Source organism: Acinonyx jubatus, chromosome C1 (assembly GCF_027475565.1).
Source record: "Acinonyx jubatus isolate Ajub_Pintada_27869175 chromosome C1, VMU_Ajub_asm_v1.0, whole genome shotgun sequence".
Taxonomy (NCBI): domain Eukaryota; kingdom Metazoa; phylum Chordata; class Mammalia; order Carnivora; family Felidae; genus Acinonyx; species Acinonyx jubatus.
The window spans coordinates 148,772,863-148,787,606 of NC_069381.1; the positions used below are offsets into that span (position 1 = coordinate 148,772,863).

Here is a 14,744-nt window from a genome sequence, read left to right on the forward strand (position 1 = left end):
CCCTTGCTATTGGTCCTGTATGCCTATTAGAGAAGCTTAGATACTTTTCCACAGTGCAGTTGGGAATAGCACTTGTATTTTATCCATCATTTCATCCACTGTTCGTTGTCAACAATATTTTATCTTGCCTGATTGAAAGAAGGATATCAGAACTCACTGAAAATTTGACCACATCTGCAGGATGTCTAATTTGATCCTTGTTCAACAGTGCTGTGCATACATGTGACAAGGTCCTCTGTGGCTTCTTGAACTGGATTGGCAGAAATAGGTCTCATTAAAAACCACACATTGCATCAGAATAGGCGAACAACTGACACCGAGATTGACGTTTCTTGGGAAGGTACCTGGCAACATTAGGAAAAACAGTGCTTGGTGTTGCCTTGGTGGCAGAGGCTAGGCTCTGGGACCATCTTCTCTGCTCCCCTCTGGCCGCCCACTTCCACCACCTTCTTCTATCCTGGATTCTCCTCCTTTGCTGTGATTTCCTAGGCCTGTGCCCTGTCATGACTTCTTGGTAAATGTTGTTTGCAACAACTATTTTGGTGTGATCGAAACATAACAGTTTCATAGATCACTAGTTGGCAGCATGAAGGTAGCTGGTCATGTTCTGCTCTCTCCTGAAATATTATTTCTTTAGATTTTAAAATGTGACTCCTCCAGGGGCAGGGCACTGTCTCATCTCTCTTGTATCCCTTGGTCTTTGCAGAGTACCTGGTACCCAACAGCTATGTAATATGTATCTATTGCAATAGCACATCATAGATGTGCTACATATTTAGTAAATATGTATATTTATTACAATGAAAGTTTAGAACTTATTGGAATTGTGAAAAATGAATGTAACAAGGAAATAAAGACAGTAATAGGCATACAGTAAGAAGATGGGTTCAAGTCAATAATATTTTTCATAGAAGTTTTGAGCTGGTTATAAAATTTCTGCTTTATAAGTTTGTTGAAATCTGACACCAAAACCACCAGTTTTAGAGAGGGAAAAAAGCCCTGATCATTTAATCGGTTATTGTTTTGTAACCAAACAACCAGTAGGACCAAAGCAGGACATCAGGAAGAAGCATTATCTGTGAATTAAGTCAACATTCTGAATCTTTTCTCACCACTTTGTGACTAATAGTGCCACTGGGAATGTGCTCATTTATAAAAATCTTATGGAACTTAGCATTATGCACACAGGAACCGTGCCAGTGTGTCTGCATCCCTAGGGTCTCCTACAGATGGGCTCTTGTAGTCTATCTTTCAAAAGATAGGGCCCCACTGCGATTGAGAATGCCAGCTTCAGAATCCTGGCCTTCGAACTACCAGAGAATTTGGGGACTCATATAGTTCAAATTTACAGATGAGGAAACCAAGCCGCAGAGAGATTAAACAACTAGTCCGAGGTCACAGAGTTCCTTCTTGGCTTCCGGAAACTGAACCTAACCTTCCAGTTCCAAGTCCAGGCTTCCTCCGCTGCCCCATGCCTTCCCTTTTTCACTGGCTTTGTCTGGCAGAAGAGAAGAGACGAGGAGCCAGGTAAAGCCCAAGGAAAAGTTAATTTGAAAAGTAGGATAGCAGCCACTTGTCATATGAAAGGCACTTAAAGTAGAAGGAAGTGAGTCATGCAGATAGAGGAGTTAAAAATACAGAGTTAAGGCTCTCAACACATCATGTGCACACTGTCATCTCTTCTTGTGGAAGGAGAAAAGACAAGGGAGAAAAGTTGCTTTGCTCTGACCTGTAAGTAGTGCGTGCTGAGAAGTGTGGCAGGCATAAACCCGGGTGCCATAGACGCTCGCTCACACCAGCTCGCAGGGCTGGCAGCGTGCCACGGACGGCAGAAGCTGCAGCACTTCTTACCTGATGGTGCCGGGTGGTGGTGACAACTGAGAAGGGCTGTTTCGAGCTTGAATTGGAGGAAAAGCAATTTGAAAAACACACTCGTAGAATGTGTCTAAGTTGTTGACCACTAAGAGAGCTGCGCAGGAGGCCGCATAGAAAGGGGGGGTGGGGTGGGGAGGAGGCTTTAACTGTCGCTTTATTACTTGGAGAAGAGTTCTAAAACCAAGGGTTTCCCCACTGTCAACTGTCTCATAAATTTAGGTTAAGGGAAGAAGTGGCCAGTGAAAGTGTGTGGGTTCTTCCAGCTCGGGGCCCCAGAGGCCAGTTGCCACTCACCCCTTGTATCAGTGGCAGGGAGGGACAGGAGAGGCCCCAGGTGGGGGTGACGCTGCCCTGTGCTGGGGGTCACTGGGGAGTAAGCCATTCTGTGCACCCCCCGCCCCTGCCCCGAAGCCTGTATTCTTGCTGTGAGCTTCTCGCACGTGAGCACACTGTTTGAGTTTTCCATGAAAACTGTCAACATGAGAGTAGGAAAAGTGATCTTTGGGAAAATACCAAAAAAATACCCCACGAAGACAGAAGTGGTAGAGTTTTGTTACCAGCTTGCCCGCTGATAAGGTTAATTGGATAGCAGACAAAAGAACAGAAGTCACTTGGGAATGAGTTCATTACAGAAGCAGTGAGGTAAAATATTGTTCCTCTGATGGACAGGGTGACGGTCAGTCTGCGCAGGTGTGTGGAGGGCAGCGTGTGGGGTGACTGCCTCCCCGACGACAGCGGAGATGTGTCTTTCCAACAGACCATGACATAGTTCTCACCAAAAATCAGGATCCAGTCTGTGCACAAAGGATGAGCCACTCGAGCGAGCCCTGAAATACCTACCGTGACATCCCTTTGGTGTCATTATGATGTCAGTGCTTTCTTCAGACGGGGGCAGGACTGGCATTTTCAACAATTAGCAGTAATTCCTTTGCCCAAATGAGGACCATGGTATTAATCTTGCATGCTTTTGGACCTGTTTAAAAATGTCTGATTTTTGTGTTTTAGTTACTGTTGTTTGAATTTCTCCCTTTCTGCAGTTCTTGGTTTCCATCTCACTGAGTGCAGGGGGTTGTAATTGTTGCTATCTAGCTATGCTTCGCAGCATGAAAGAGCAATGCTAAGGGCCCATGTGGTACTTTGGGGCTGATGGGTTTTGTGTCTGAGCAAGCAGACCTCACAGTCTCCGTGCTGGATCGCAGTAATACATCTCTCCTTTTCTTCCCCCTGTAGCACTGAAAGCCGAAAAGAGAAGAAAGCGGACTCAGGGAAAGGTGTTGACAGGGAGACTTGTCTATGACTTGATCTTCAATTTATTTTTTACATATATATGAGAAGAGCACCACAATTATTAATAAAACTGCTTTGATCATGTATTGTAAATTCTGTCTCTCATCCCAAATCCACCTTCACACTGTAAGTAGTGCAATAATTTGTTTCATTTCTGTGTTTAAACTTCTGAACAGTGAGATACCCTTGTGAGCATATACAATAGCTAATGCAAGAATCTGTGTGCTCCTTGCTGTATGTTAGACATTTGTAAACACTGGATTCTCATCGTTGGTTTTATGAGAGCAATAGCTTTCTTAAAGAGATGTCATATTTACCTAGTTTGTATTTTCCTACTTTAGTGACCTGAAGCTACCTGGTCATTTCATTCAGAAGAATTTTGAAAGGTAGTCTTACTTCTTTTTATTTTTTTATAGCTTAGCGTTAGTGACTTCTTTCAGAAGACCCCAATCAAAAAGTTTGTTTGGAAACATTTTTTAATAATTGTATTTATGCATTTCCTTGATTTATTACGATACATTTAATACATAAGAGTTTATATATCTAACTAACACTTAAAGTCATTTGAAAAAATACATAGAACCTGTTCACAACTTGTTTAAAAGAATCAGAAACTAATGCAAGGAGTCAAGTAGTGGTCGGTTAGTGATTCAAGTTGTGATTACACCATCAAATACTAGGCTTGTGTCAAATACTTCCGGAAAACTTTGTAAGTTTTGTGAGATTTTCAGTATAAATCTTTATCAGAAATATGCTGTTAAATTTCTCTCCCATTAAAAACAAATGTTTTCCAAATAAATCTATTATACACACTCGTGGAAGGCCACATGGTGAATCCTCGTACGTGAAATTTCACTCCCCAGTTACTCTGCTGCTAAAGGTCACGTACTGCTTAATGCTGCTTCTGAATCATGTTCTAATGTTAGGCTGACAGGTCTCCAACTGTAATTTTTTCCTTCTGCAAAGCTCTTTTCCACTTTTTAATTGAATGCATGTTGTAGAAAAATAATCTTTTAAATGAAAATTTCAGATTCTGTTTGAGAGGGTTCTGTAGATATTTCAGTCCGTCTGAAAGAATCCATTTTTACTGAGCTTGTACAAGAGGAAGCAAAGTTAAGAATTTCCGAGCATTACTAAAAATACAGTATTTCATTTCTTTTTAGATGAATGTGAAGTTAATAAAGATGGAGTCTTATAGTGCTCTTGTTTCCTAAGAATCACCAGTGATCACCAACCTTATAATCTGCGGTGTTCTATTTTACAATAATTCAGAGCCCTGTGGCTTTTCCAAACTATTAATTACATATTTTGTGTATAACTGCATATGAACAGTGAAAAAAAAATCCTCTTGTGATTAAGCTTGTGAGGGAAATTTAAAAAACCCAACAAAGCTTCCATTAGGTTCAACATTTTGATACTTTCTGAAAATTCCTCTCACAGTCTTTTGAGGAGCCATCTCTTTTACGGAACATAAACCTAAAAACATATACAGATAATTTGCAGTTAATAAAATCTGTGTTTATAAATGCCAAGGAAAAACACAGAAATTTTCCATTCCAAATGTGTTGCCTTTGTGTGTTTTATAATACAGATACTACATTGTAAACATTCCCATTGTTTTATGATTTAGACTAGCTGTGCATGCCAGTCAGTCCTAAAAGCAGCCTCCTAGTGTTTTAATACATTAATAACCATTCTGTTACAAATGATCATAGTGAATTTAGACCTTCACATGATCACTTATTTGAATAAGCAATCATATCCAATGAAATTCTGTATTTCTGAGTATTTTTATAGTTATTTTGTTCTCGTGTGAATTTTAATGCTCTATGTCAATCCTAATATTTTGAAATCATATAAAATATAAGAAAAAAATGTAGTGTTATATATTTCCTCCTAATCTCCTCAGATTCCTGGTCAAAATTACTGAATATCTTGAATGTAATTTATTGCAAAGTTCAAGTAATGTGTAAATGTGACTAGGATATTGTGTTTTTCACAACTAAGAAATGTTATGTGGAAATAAATATTTATCCTAATTAATTTCCTTGCACATTTTAAATTGTGATGCAAAGTGTCTTGTCTTTTTTCTCCTTAGTGTTAGTCAGTAAATCGATGTAGAACATTTTGATTGTTTGAACGTAATATTTAAGTTTAAACACCCCTGTGAAGAAAATTTGGTGATGCAGATATTTCAAGAGTGTTCAATTTGAACCTTATGAACAGAATATTATGAGAGCTATAGTAGGATATATCTCTTCATTTTTCCAGAAAGCAATGAATTGGGTGCAAATGGCATTGCTCCCAGACTAGTAAAACCTTCCAAGGTCTTTGGTAGGCTTTCCCATTATTAGAACTCCATAAACTTTGGTTTTTACCCCCCTCACACACACACACACACACACACACACACCATGGGAAAAGCATTTCCTAAAATTTCTCTCCTCCCTGTTACAATGGGTCAGATGGGACTATTTTTCTTTTGTAGCCGTCTGCCAGTATGTTATAGAAGTAATTACATTCAGAACTCGAATGTACTTTAGTATTTTTCTCTTGACTCGTGAGTATACTTTATAATTGCTACCATTTAACAGCCTTTGATACTGGGAAGTTTTTCCCTAAATTTAATCTGAATATCTCCTTGGTGTGTAGTTTAAATTCATAGCTTGATAGAAACTCTCCACTGACAATTCACAAGCCACTTCTATTTCAACACAATCCCTAGATCTAGATCTTTTAGGATTTTTCTTGGCTCTTAAAAGTGTGGCTCATTTTTTTTTTTTTTTTCTATCTGTACTGATCTACCTCTGTTCCTGCTTAGCGGTAGCTGTTCACTCCTGGTCACCTGATTATTTTACTATTGTTTCAAGATTGCTACCCAAATGTTCTAATAAACTATCTCATATATTCATCAGGTGAAAGGAAATGAGATTTACAAGCATTTGAAAATTGTGTGAGAGCGATTTGGATATATGATTGTCTAAATTTCCATTGGGAAAGATTACTTGTAATCAGTCCCCTCGAAGAAGCCCAGTGTTCAAGGATTGCTTACTTTATTTTTGAGATCTCTTTGGTTGTTTTCCTCAGAAAGCTGCAGCTCACTGATACAACTCCAGTTCAGCTTCTGTTGGTGTACTGGCCACTACTTTTGACCTGGAACTTTGAAAAGAGAACTGTGGTCCTTGCTTCCAAGGGCACGGTAGACACATAGCTAGAGCACAATGCGGTATGTACTGAGTTGGCTGCATAATGAAAGCAGAGAATAACTTAAAGATGGAACTTTGAGTAGGGCAGAGTTTGAGGAAAATGTTATATAAGAGGTAGCATATGAATTAGGATGGAAATAGGGAAGGAAACCTACTCCAAGAGCTGCAAAGATTCTCAAACACATGCCAGTATTGAAATAAAAATGAAATAAAAAAGTAAAGCTATACGGTGTAACCGGAGCCTGACATATTTGATGTGTGGCATATTTGGAACCAAGCAAACAGCCCAGGATGGTGGAGTGTTAGGAGAGTAATGAAGACCTGTGAGAAAAGGTAGAAATAGATGTTGATCACTTCTATTATAAAATGATGTTAAATTGTATATTATGATCTTTGCCCGCTGTCCATTAAAAGTTTTGAGTAATGGAGAGGCATGGATTTTTGGAAAGATGAGTCTAGCAGCGCAGTGGAAGTCGACTATAGTGGGGGACAAAGTGGAGTCATTTCCTTAGGGATCCAGGATGACTGCGAGGCTCGAAGCAACCGCTCTGTGAGTAGTCTCTAAACTTTTATTGTGACTGAAACCCAACAGGCTGAAGCATACTCCTTAGGTATGCAGGTAACTCCAAATACAATAGTTTTACTATAAATGTTTTCATGTAGAACATTCCTTTATATGATATGTTTTGTGTTGTATCTGAAAAAAAAAAAGTTCTGAAAAGGTATCAATAGTAATCTTGAGACTATGAAAGAAATGTAGGTGTAGTACAAAATTCAGCCAATGGCAGCCCGTATGAATCCAGAAACCACCTTTCCCCGCCCACATTTTCATTCCGCTCATCTCATAGTTCTTACCACGGTCTTAGCTTTGTACGTAGATTCTCTTGCTTCTGGTGTGTGTAGTTCTAGATTTCTGCCATGTGACTTATTCTTTCCATTTGTTTATAAGTTCCTTAAAAATTAGGAATAGCGTTTTATCCCTTCTTTGTAACTTTCCAGAGCCTAGGTCTGTGTTCGGATTTTTCTCCAGCTGGGAAAGGCTGCGGACAGAATCCTAAGTAAAATATATCACAAAATGCTGCTGCTCATCTTATTAAGAATGCATTAAAGATCCAAGAAAAGACTCTCGCCGGTATGGCAGTATAGAAAGAAGCAAAAGCGAATGCTTACTGAACATCTTTGTATACCCAGCACCTGTAGACACAGACACCTAAGGTGGGGAACTGTGTAATCTATGGAGTCATCCGTGGAGTCATAAACCAAGATAAAAAGCTCAATAGCCGTGAATAGGAGGAGGGGAAGGGTGGGGGTTGAGGGTGCCCGCATGGATACAATGCCGGCATAGTGTATGCACAAATCTTCACAGCAAGGCAAAAATTCTGTGAAGTAGGTGTTTTTGTACTTCTTTCAAATTAAGAAACTGGGGTTCAAAGAGACTAGCGCTCTTGAAAATGTTTCTCGCTTGAGTGGTGCTGCGGAGATTCTAACCCATGTCCACCTTATCCAGGCTGCAGTGCACTGAGTCTCCAGCAGGAGGCGAGGAGCGACTGCCGCCCTCCTTAACAAGGTACTCCTTCCAGGTCACGCAACCAGAATCAAGTTAAGATGAGTAATATTTCTTCTCAGTATGTTACACTTTCTTTGTGACTCATATTTTTGTGATTAACACTGGAAACAAAACTTGCCCGATGAAATTCTTTGCTCACAAGTCACAAGTATCATGACTTGGAGAGGAGAAGCTTCATGAAATAATCAGGGTTTTGGTTATTTGATGGGTCAGCTTCTCACCAGATACGTGTTTCAAATAATCTGACAAAATTGGGATGAACTGTTCAGCTGAAAGATTATGAAGAATAACAAATTTCGTTGAGCTTGTGGAAGTTTAAAGTCCGTAACACTAGAGAAGATACCCTTCTCAATTTAGCAGTGGGGAAATTACTTTTTTCTATTAATTCCAGTTCTCAGGTTTAAATGTTAGTATTGTCACAGGTGACATGCGGAAAGATGATAAATTTATACTGAGCACGACATTGGTCTTACTAATACCTTGCTCTGAGCTTTTCTTATGGGCAGTGATGGTATGCTTTATTACTTACTTTCGTCTCTCATTCTCAATCACCTATATACCTCAGACATACTGAATACACACTGCAGACCATTGAGGATGTGTGTAAAAAGGATCTCGGACACTGCTGAAAGAACCACAAAGTTGACAACAAAATTCTCTTTATGAAAAAAGCCATCATTGTGTTTTGGTATGTTTTTCATTTAGAACTTAGTGCATCTTAAATATTGTGCAAATCTAGTAGTTTTATAAATTGCAATTCTCATGTCAACTTAGCTCAAAAGCAGCAAATACCAAGTAGTAGCATTGGTAGCTTCAGTGACCACCTGTGAATAAGAAAGAAAATGCCTGGAATGACATACAGCCGAAAATGCCTGGAATGACATAACATACAGCCTGACGTGATAATTGATCTTTATGGTGGTGGCTTTAGAGGATGAACTGATCTATGCCTTCTGTTTGCGAAGGCATGGAGGTATATCATCCTTTTTAGCAAGGTTTCCAAAAATGTCCATAATTTTCAAGTGACTTCCTAAAAATCTTGAGCAAAAAGTAAAAGCAAACTCTGGATCTGTAGAAGAGATGTGACTATCGCTCCTTTCCTTTGGTGTATGTGCTGCTCCTGGGCACTGCTGAGCTCCAACAGGTTGTGTGTGATAGGAATCTTAGCATCCGTGCACCTGCTGAGGCCGCAACTGTCAATGGCAGGCAAGTCTTCACATTTTGGTACTGCACTTCGTTTCTGTGTGTCTCCAGCTTAGCCTCAGATGAAGTTTATCTCTAAGTTCTTTGTCAACGTCTTTACCTTCTTTTCCCATAAGCCAATTTAAAACTCTTATTGGAGAGTAACTCTTGCCCTAGGAGGGCCAAATGAAATCTACTTAAACTTTTGTAACCCTCATTATATGAAAGATACATGCTAGAGTTTTTTATTCCTTCTGAGCGCCAGAGAAAACATTTAACATGTTTAGAAACTACTGTTGTACTATATCAGATGTTACACAGGGGTCTTAATATCTGTGTAGTATCTGATACTATATAACACCTATTGTATAAAATAGTCTTACTGATTTCTGTAAAATATCTGAGATTGTGCAATATCTGATGTTAACATCTGATATTGCCAAATGGTCTGAATATCTGTACAACATCTGATCTTGCACAATATTTGGTTTCAATTAAAAGAATTTCTACTTGTTTTTGTGACTATTAATTCAGTACAGGGTGTGGACATATGATCTATGACTACTGTTTCTAGATATAGAACTCTGCAGGGATTGGCCCACTCATGATGATTGAACTCTATTAAGAAATAGAATTATGACAGGGGCTTTATAGGTTTGAAGGTCAATTTATGTCTCTAATGGGTGAGTGGGGTTTGAGACTTAAGGTGAAGCTCTTCAATGACATGGTCCCGAAGTACAACTGAAGCTGAATTTCACAACCCTCTGTCCATTCCTATGTGTGACTCACTGGTCTTATGTTGAATTGATAGATTTTTTCCATTTCTTCTACTTTTAGATTTTTATGCTGGAGCTCACTCTGAGATAACTTTTTCCAGCAAATGGTCTGAAGCTAAGTCTGAGTTCATAAAATCAATTTTTTTAAAATGAGGCCATTTTGCAGGTAACGGAACAAAAATCACATTTCCTCAGTTATCTGTTAGGCTAAATTCAGCATCTGAAATCTATGCTTTCATTAATATAGATGTGTCAGCCACAAATAATTCAACCCTTAAGTAACTGAATTTTTTCTTAACCTATACTGAGATGATATTGTTGATGTTATTTGTTTCTATAATATGAGCGTCATCGTAGTTTCCTGGAATAAAATTATAAATTACATAAAAAATAAAAATTATTTGGGTTTTTCAAATGCTATATATGTGTGTGTGATAACAGAAATTATATATGTATTACATAAAAACCCTATGAACTGCTTAATTTAACACATTTTTATGTATCTGGCTTTTTTTTTTTTTTAACAAAAACTGAACTCTCTCCATGTTTACAAGGCAGTCTGGGATAACAAGCAAAATAAACAAGAGCCTTTCTGGATAAGCGTGTCCATATGCCAGTGTGGTTTAGGTCTCATTCAAGACACAAAATGCATTACCTCTGAAAAAATGAAGGAACATTTATTCGACGACCAGGAGAAATTCCACAGGATGTAGAACGGGAATAATAATACATCACTTTGCGGTTTATTTTCGGTTTTTAAAAACAAGTCCAAGGAAGTTAAAATCCCCTTTTAATTAAGACACTCAGAGAAATGACATGAGAAAAACTGATGCAAGGACTCCTTCAAGTTAGAATATGTGATACAAATATTTTCATCTTTTAACAGGGCAAGCTGATGTGCTCACATCTCAGTTCCAGGCTGCCTCCCTCAGCAGGAAACATCAGTATTTTATGAAGCCCGTTGGCAGTACTTTCCCCTCACCCTTGCTGTGCTTTCGTAGCACCTGTAGCCATAACCAGCACCTGCGGGCCTTGCTTTGTTGCCAGTTTCCTTCTCATTTCTTTGGAGTCTATTCAACTGCTGTGGTTTTACTTAGAAGTCGGTGCTTGCATTTATGATTTCCTGAGACTGGTTAAATAATCTTTCTCAGAAAACCGTGCCCATCTAGCTGTGAACAGCTCTCCTCCAAGAGTTGCTGACCGTAGTCTGGTCGGGTCATTGGGCTCAGACTTGACTTCCCAGCCATGCCTCCTCACTTCTTTCCCTAACCCTCCCTCTCTCACCCCCGCTTCAGGGACATCACTGCGTTCCCTTTAAAGAAGAGAGCACGCATGGGCTGGTCCAGTTAGAAAAAGATGAACGCTTCCCAGGGAACCTATGCAGAGCTCCCATACGAACAACTCCTAGTTGTTTCAGCAACTGATGTGGTAATGATTTTAAATAATAAACAGAAACAGACGGAATACTTCAAACTTGCGGAAGGTAATAATCTGTCGTGAAGACAGAAGTCCCTTCTTAGGGTTATAGATATGAGATTTGGGAACAAGAGTAACGCTGAATTTCTCGATTTGCGTGTACTTTTTTTTCCACGATCATCATAACAGTGCAGCTTTGAGACAGAACAAAAATGGCTTTCAATGAGGTTTGGCAAGCCGTTTGAGGTGCTAAGGTAAAGAGAAGCATTGTTTTATGAAGTGGCTCATGTGAGTGTATATGTGTTGGTGGGCTGGGCCGCTGGCAATTCCATGGTCTTCGTCCGTATACCACTGCGGAGGAAGAAAAAGGTCAGAAGTAGGAAGCCAGTTGTCTCCTTTTTTGTAAAAAAAATAATTCAAATAAGCTCTCAACAAGCATACATAGAATTAAAACATTATTTTAAGGATATACACATGTTCTAATGAAACTATCCAAGTCCATTTTAAGATCTGGCTCAAAGGCCCCAGAACCACCTCATGCATAGGAAAGAATGTTTACCCCACTAAGCACACTAGTTTTAATTGTTATCAAGTGTCAGATTACTCCTACACTGTAGTGAGAGAAACGATATTAGAATAAATGAGTTTGTTAAAAGCACTCGTATGCACTCCTATGTTACCAAGGAGCTAGAAAATCTATTTCAATATTTCATATATGTTTAACAGGAGGTCAGAAGTCAAATGTATTATCTGCAAACACACTTTGATTTTTCACTGGAATTTTCTATCTGTGTGTCTGCTATTTATGAAAGAGCTGACCCGAGGCAAAAATTTATCAATTCATCCTACATTAAATAAGTGGGAAGTCACTACTGGGCAACCATAGAGTATGGAGACATAAATGAACTTTAAAAAATTGCCTAATTAAAGCATCGTGTCTCTTCTTTGAATAGTAGACAAATAAACCTCGACCTCCTAAAAGAATCTGACCCAAAAGATATATACCAGGTTTGGGGTTTGTTTTTTTCATTTGTTTGTTTTTGGTATCAAATAACTGCTCCACTCCCATATGGTGGGCACCCTTTGAACTGATCACAGAGCAAAGGGTGTGTGTGTGAGAAGACAGTGAGGGAAAGCAGGTTTTCTAGTGGATGCAGGCAAGAAAGTGATTTGCACAAAAATATTTAGTGTAACACACACATACACGTACATATAAATATACACACATACATACATATTTATACGTTGGTTATATACACACACAGTCTCTTTTTCCTTCTTGACCTGAAAAGGTCTATTGCAGAAAATGAATTTCACTTAATATCTAGAAGCATCCTTCTATATAGGCAACAACAGCCCTAGCCATTTCCAACTCCACAAAACAAGCCTAACTGTTCATCACCTGTGGCTGTTCAACAAAAGGTAACGCAGCCGTGCTGATTATTAATGTCCCACTGGTGTTAGAATGGCTAGTAATACATCCTAGACAGAAGTGGATTTCCATACTGGAGCTGAGCTATTATCATGCTGGTTCCACTTTAGAATTAGTCTGCCACACATTTACTAAGTGATTACTTTTGAATCAAAACAGGGAGAGACTGAACAACCACATGGATAGGAGAGCAGTGTTTTGACACTCCCCAGATATGCAATATTGTGCTTCTCAACCCCCAAGTCTCTAATAGTATCGAACACTACTCTGCCTATGGCTTTAAGGATATCACTTCCAGCTTCTTATTGGAAAAATAAAAACCCTTTTAATTCTGTCCCTGTGTCCTGGGGCTGCTTGAGGAGAAGGAGCCCAGAGAGGGGCAACTAGACCCCACCAGCAAGTTCCCTCCGTTTCCACCAAGTTTTGCTGTACCATTGCTTGGAAATCCACTCCGGCATCCACCAGGGCTTTGGAGATCTGAGCTGACTGCTGAAAGTGAACGTTATCTGCAGAGAGAGAAAGGAATCATAAAGTAACTAATAGCAGCTCCTTTTCTGATAGGAAGGGTGGGAAAGGCACAAGAAGAAAGGGACTATTTGAAGTTCTAGGACTTAGCATCCCATTTAGCCCAAGACAAGTGAGTTGTGGAAAGCAACACTGTTTTATTGAAGTAAATGTAACAGTCTTGCCCCTCATGCTTTTGTTTTGTCAGTAGTGAAATTGCAAACCTGTCTGTGATACTAAAAAGTCTAATTAACTGAAACTCACCATCTGCTGTTCCATGAATAAGGAGGTACTCAACTTGTTTAAAATTTTCAGCTCTGCTCATGACTGTTGAATTCTGGAATTGGGAAAAAGAATGTCATTATTCAAAAAAAGATCTGCCATAAACTGATTTTTCACTTCAGTTTACAAAATAAAATGTTTTCAGCTGGGGCCCCCTTTGATACAAAATATAGCAAACCGATATTTAAGCAAATGCTGTCTCCATGCATGGCAGAATGCACAGCATGCCCTGTGCCTGGGAGACAGGACTGGAAAGGGAGGATGTCACATCTTCCCTGCACACGCAGGCAGAGGGCACCTGCCACCAGGGCTGCAGGCAAAACCCCTTGAGTCCCAGATCCCAGATTGGCTGTGTCCTATGCATTAGCACAGGGCAGAGTCTCATATTAGCAATGTATGTTCCATGGGCTTATGCTGTAGTTCAGCCAAAAAGTGTATTGCCATGGCAACCATGTGTCACATGGTGCCATACATGCTACATTTCAAAGAGCCTGTACATAGCATTTGCAACTGAACATACTCTGCAATATGTCACATGAACTTTGGTCCACATTGCTAGGCAATGAATGAGGAGCAAGTATTACCTCTTTTGGAACAGATGTTTCAAGCCTAGGCAAATGTAACATATGGGAGGGGAAAGGGGTGAAAAAGATCAAGAGTGGCCTCAGAAAATCAGTGGGTTGTTGTTATCTGCCTCATTCTGTATTAGGGAAAATCCTGCTATTGGATCAAGCCATTCCCAAATCAGCCAGAGAAAGAGGGCAAAACATTGAGAGGTTAGCTTTTTGAAGACTGGCCTCAGGCAGGCAGGACTTCTAGGGTGGGGGCGGGGCCTTCATGGTCATCTCGTCTTGGTTTGGGGACGTTTACAAAGCTGGGATGAAGGTACAAGTGTCACACAGACATCCTAGTGCCTTTGGGAGGGGGGTGAGCTGGAGTTGGCTTCTATTGTCTCCTTATGGTTCGGACAGAGGAAGGGCCAGTCGTCTTCCCGTAGCTTCAAAAATCATCCAGCGATGTCTTCAGCATCTCGGGAGGTCAAAGTCAACGTTATGAGTGCCAAGGTTTGTATTCCACAGACATCTTTGTAGCTAACACCAGCTTCGTATTTTTTGATGGGAACCCCGATGGTCTGGCAGGAAGGGGATGGGGCTAATGTGAGAGGCTTTGTGTTCTATCCCGTTTCAACATCGGTGAGCTGTGCACCTGGAGGCATG

The 14,744-nt window shown here is 39.8% G+C and overlaps 2 protein-coding genes across 9 annotated transcripts in view; one reads left to right on the plus strand and one right to left on the minus strand.

Moving 5' to 3' along the window:
* The window catches only part of SLC4A10 (solute carrier family 4 member 10), a 305,973-nt gene extending 300,749 nt beyond the window's left edge, over positions 1-5,224 (plus strand). For all 8 annotated transcript variants that reach the window (XM_053215162.1, XM_027055634.2, XM_027055639.2 and 5 more), the window contains one exon: positions 3,106-5,224. In XM_053215162.1, the coding sequence (XP_053071137.1) occupies positions 3,106-3,172 (67 nt within the window). In that variant the 3' untranslated portion in view covers positions 3,173-5,224. The remainder of the gene's footprint in view (positions 1-3,105) is intronic.
* Positions 5,225-10,549: 5,325 nt separating this feature from the next.
* Positions 10,550-14,744, minus strand: part of DPP4 (dipeptidyl peptidase 4) — a 75,911-nt gene continuing 71,716 nt past the window's right edge. The window contains exons 24-26 of the mRNA XM_015082793.3: positions 13,510-13,582; positions 13,174-13,247; positions 10,550-11,660 (exon numbers count right to left, since the gene is read on the minus strand). Coding sequence (XP_014938279.1) covers positions 11,559-11,660; positions 13,174-13,247; positions 13,510-13,582 — 249 coding nt within the window. The 3' untranslated portion in view covers positions 10,550-11,558. The remainder of the gene's footprint in view (positions 11,661-13,173; positions 13,248-13,509; positions 13,583-14,744) is intronic.